Consider the following 4,529-nt stretch of genomic DNA (forward strand, 5'->3'; position numbering starts at 1 on the left):
TGGCGTCTCTAAGGGCTGGTCAACGGGAATAAACTCAATCTCATGATCGGGATCAAAACCAATGTGACACCTGGGTCACTACGACCATCAAACAAATACCAAAGCAATGAAATATTGTATTTCATACTTGGGATTTGTACAAATATGTGTATCATTTGCACATATCAAGTCTTGTTCGATTTTGGGCTCTAAATCGCTTTCTAGAAGGTTATACGCGCACTGATGCGTAAATATAACCAGTTTACTGCAACGGACACTCCGGAATAGTGAAAAAGACTTAACATACCTTAAATAACCTTTACATAACTTAGAAATAAGTTTTGAAGGCTTTGGTATGTCAAAAACAAGTTAATTCCCCTACAGGGACTAAATTTGACAAACTGTGAAAGTATGCAAATTTGAACTGTAACAGACATTCCGGAACATGACCATAAGTTAAACATACCATAAATATCCTTTACATAGCTTAGAAATAGGCTTTGAGGGGTTCGGTGTGCTAAAATAAACTTTTGGGTCATTCAGGGACTAAAAGCATCAAAAAGTGCACAAGTTTGCACTTTCGCGCATAACTTACGTTCTGAATACATCCGGACATCCAAAAATTTATGTAAGCACTAAAATATTTTATTTTAGTGTTTGGCATAAGAAAAATCCATTCGTCACGCCATTTGGATCGTTTTTCCCGCTTATGCGCATTCCTTCGTAATTAACCGAACATCGCGATCGTACGGCCAAAGAAACCGACATCTGAGATGTTTTCAAGCATATTTCATGCTCCCTATGTCTTAACATCATTGTGGAGCTTGAAATTGGGTTTGACGGGTGTTAGAAGTGCCGTTACGCAACGAAACAAGGTGCAGGGCCTGAAACTGTAATTCAGCCAAAGTTAATGGCTTACGGACCGTAAGCCATGACCCTTATGGTCCGTAAGGGGTCCCCAGAACAGCAGATCAGTTTGAATAGCTGTTGCCTCTTCAGGATAATGAGGGGCCAATTTGCACTTGCCTCTTCAGGATAATGAGGGGCCAATTTGCACTTGCCTCTACAGGCGCGGCGCCTGGAACTAAGTCAATGTGAAACTCGACTTGTCTTTGCGGTGGTAATCCTCGAAAGTCTTCTGGAAAGACTTCAGGATATTCTTTTACGACTGGTATGTCTTCTATCTTTGGCTCAGCGGCTTCTTTATCTACGATATATGCCAAGAAGGCAACACATCCCTTCCTTAAACACTTTCGAGCCTTTAAGCAGCTAATGATCCTCAATGGCGTATCGCTCTTTTCTCCATGAACCACAATCGTCTCGCCATCTTCCATTGGGATGCGGATGGTCTTCTCGTGGCAAACAATCTCGGCTTTGTTGTTTGATAACCAATCCATCCCTACTTCCACGTCGAAGCTTCCCAACTCGACTGGCAGTAGATCTAGCGTAAATTCGTGTCCTCCCAGTTCTATCACACATCCTCTGATGACTTCATGGGTTTCAACTAGCTTTCCATTAGCCAGTTCAATCGAGTACGGAACGTCTAACTTACTAGCAGTTAACCCAAGCATATTCTTAAATTCTAACGATACAAAGCTATAATCGGCACCAGTATCAAATAGTACAGATGCAAAGGGTTGGTTTATAGGGAACGTACCAGTGACAACGTTTGGATCCTGGCGCGCTTCCCTTGCTCCAATGTTGAATACTCTCCCACGAGCTTGATTCAGTTTCGGGCATTCCCTCTTAAAGTGCCCGACATTTCCACAGTTGAAACATCCTGGTCCTCGACCATTCCCACTTCCATTTCCACCTCTATTGGCATTCGCTCCCCGGTTACCAGCTCAATTCCCAACATTTTCACGGTTTCCATTCCCGCCATTTGCTCCTTGTTGGCGGTTCCCGTTCCCATTTCCATGACCTCGCTGATTTCCACGACCAACACCGGTACCTTCTTGCTCACACTGCTGGTACCTTGCTTGAAGTTGGAAAATTTCCGTTTGTTGTCACCAGACGACTCCACATGAGTCTCCTTCTTCTTCGGTTCAGAAACTGAGAACTTGTTCAATATAATGGCTTCCTCAGTAAGTGACACGCTGAGATCAATGACTTCAGTAATTGTTGCAGGCTTGGACGTGGTTACCATGCTCATGATCTGGGGTGCCAATCCCCAGATGAAGCGCTCAACACGTTTAAACTCGAGCGTGACCATGTACGGCACCACATGGGATAAATCATGAAACCTCTGAACATATTCTGCAATCTTGGGACCCTCCATTTTCAGGTGCCAGAACTCAGTTTCTAGCTTCTGTATTTCAGCACGCAAGTAATACTTCCTCCTCATGAGCTCCTTTACCTCATTCCATGTTAACGCATATGCCGCCGCTTCTCCCAAGGTTTGCACTTGCAGATTCCACCATGATAGGGCACCATCAAGGAATAGCCCTGAGATGTATGTAACTTGTTGCTCAGGAGCACACTTGCTCATCCTCAGGACGGAATCTGTGTTTTCTGCCCACCTGACAAATGCAACAGCACCTCCAGTGCCGTCGAAATTCACGGGCTTACAGTCGAGAAATTGTTTGTAGGTGCACCCTGCACATACATTAGAATTTACAGATGGTATTAGCGGATGTGCTAGAAATATCCAAATGTATCGTAATGTGTCTCAAATGACTTAACATTACCATTGGGTGGGTTGTTGTTGTTGTTGTTGTTGTTGTTGTTGTTGTTGTTGTTGTTTGAAGTATTCCTGCTTGTCTCTGCTTGGGAGGCCGCGTACTGTGCGATAGCTGCGGCAATTATCCCTTGGAGTTCTGCCTCAGTAGTAGGCATGTGTACGTTCCGGCGTGGAGGCATCTTCTAAAGGATGATCATATTGGTCAGGTCATAGTAAGTATAATAATTATGCATACATAATAACATTCATCAACGACTTAACATCCAATGTTATAATATATAAAACAAATGATCAAATAAAGCATGTAGTGAGAACGTTGCCATTGAGCTTTCATTAATCACAACTACAATATAGTTTTACATGTTTTACAGTACATCGTATATAAAAAATTAGATCACATGGTTACATCACCCTCAAAATACAAGTCAAACTACACATATCATATACAAAAAGTGTGGTCTCCCAAAAGTCTTCGTGTGCTGGCTCAATTGCGACTTTCTCACCAAAACGATCTACCTGCATCAAACCAAAAATATCTATGCTAATGGCGGAGGAGGAGGGGGAAAATAGGAGAAAAGCAAACGGCGCATATGCACCCAGTCCTCCTCAATTGCACGAATGACGCGCAGCAAATAGGCAATCTGCTGCTCAGATGTAAGGAAACGAACATCCGAATCAGGGGAAAGCAGACGGGGAGTGTGAGGTGCGGCAAAAGGAGTCTGACAGTGACATGGGGGACGTGGAGCCCTCTCTAACTCCTGAATGCGACGACTAAGTGCATCCTGCTGTAGCTGAAAAGAGATGAGTATATCGTCTGTCGTGTACCCCACGTGAAAAGGGTGGTACGGGTCTGATAACGGCATAACATTGGGCGAAGCCCACAGAAACGGCTCGCCCGAAGGTACGAAAGATGGTGTAGTATGCGGGAACTAGGACATGAAAGGAACAGATGCCGATACAGGTGGAACAAAAACAAGTGGCTGCCACGATGAACCCTCCCCAGGACGAGGTGGTGGAATGTCCTGGAGGAATGTGATAGGAAGATCAGTGCGATGGACGTCAGGGGTGTGTGGGGGAAACAATGAAACATCAATAGGTGCGGAAACAGGTGCTACGGGAGGAGTGACGGGTAGCAAAAACGGTGGATAGTCATCATCATCCTCGATCCACCCGTTACGGGTGTCAGCACAACGAGGATCGCTGTGAGCAGCGAAAGGTGCACGGTCAACCAATGCTGGCACGGGATCAGGTAAAGGTGCATCAGCAATAGGATCATCCACCACTGGTGGTGCAACAATGGGAAGGTCAACAATGGGTGGTGCAAGAGCTGGTGCATCCACATCAGGCGGTGCAATAGCTGCTGCATCATCAAGGACAGGGTCATGGTCAACGACAGGCTCTGGTGCTATAACAGGCTCAGGGTCGACAAAGTCCATATCAAAGTCGGCAGGAATGTCAAACAACTGATCAATAGGAGCCATTGGCGTCTCTAAGGGCTGGTCAACGGGAATAAACTCAATCTCATGATCGGGATCAAAACCAATGTGACACCTGGGTCACTACGACCATCAAACAAATACCAAACCAATGAAATATTGTATTTCATACTTGGGATTTGTACAAATATGTGTATCATTTGCACATATCAATTCTTGTTCGATTTTGGGCTCTAAATCGCTTTCTAGAAGGTTATACGCGCACTGATGCGTAAATATAACCAGTTTACTGCAACGGACACTCCGGAATAGTGAAAAAGACTTAACATACCTTAAATAACCTTTACATAACTTAGAAATAAGTTTTGAAGGCTTTGGTATGTCAAAAACAAGTTAATTCCCCTACAGGGACTAAATTTGACAAACTGTGAAAG

The 4,529-nt window shown here is 44.3% G+C and overlaps 1 protein-coding gene across 1 annotated transcript; it reads right to left on the reverse strand.

Moving 5' to 3' along the window:
• Positions 1–3,588: 3,588 nt before the first annotated feature.
• LOC110870584 (36.4 kDa proline-rich protein-like) lies at positions 3,589–4,140 on the reverse strand. Its single transcript, XM_022119769.1, has one exon. The coding sequence runs from the start codon at positions 4,138–4,140 to the stop codon at positions 3,589–3,591; it is 552 nt and encodes a 183-aa protein (XP_021975461.1).
• Positions 4,141–4,529: the final 389 nt, after the last annotated feature.

Source organism: Helianthus annuus, chromosome 8 (assembly GCF_002127325.2).
Source record: "Helianthus annuus cultivar XRQ/B chromosome 8, HanXRQr2.0-SUNRISE, whole genome shotgun sequence".
Taxonomy (NCBI): domain Eukaryota; kingdom Viridiplantae; phylum Streptophyta; class Magnoliopsida; order Asterales; family Asteraceae; genus Helianthus; species Helianthus annuus.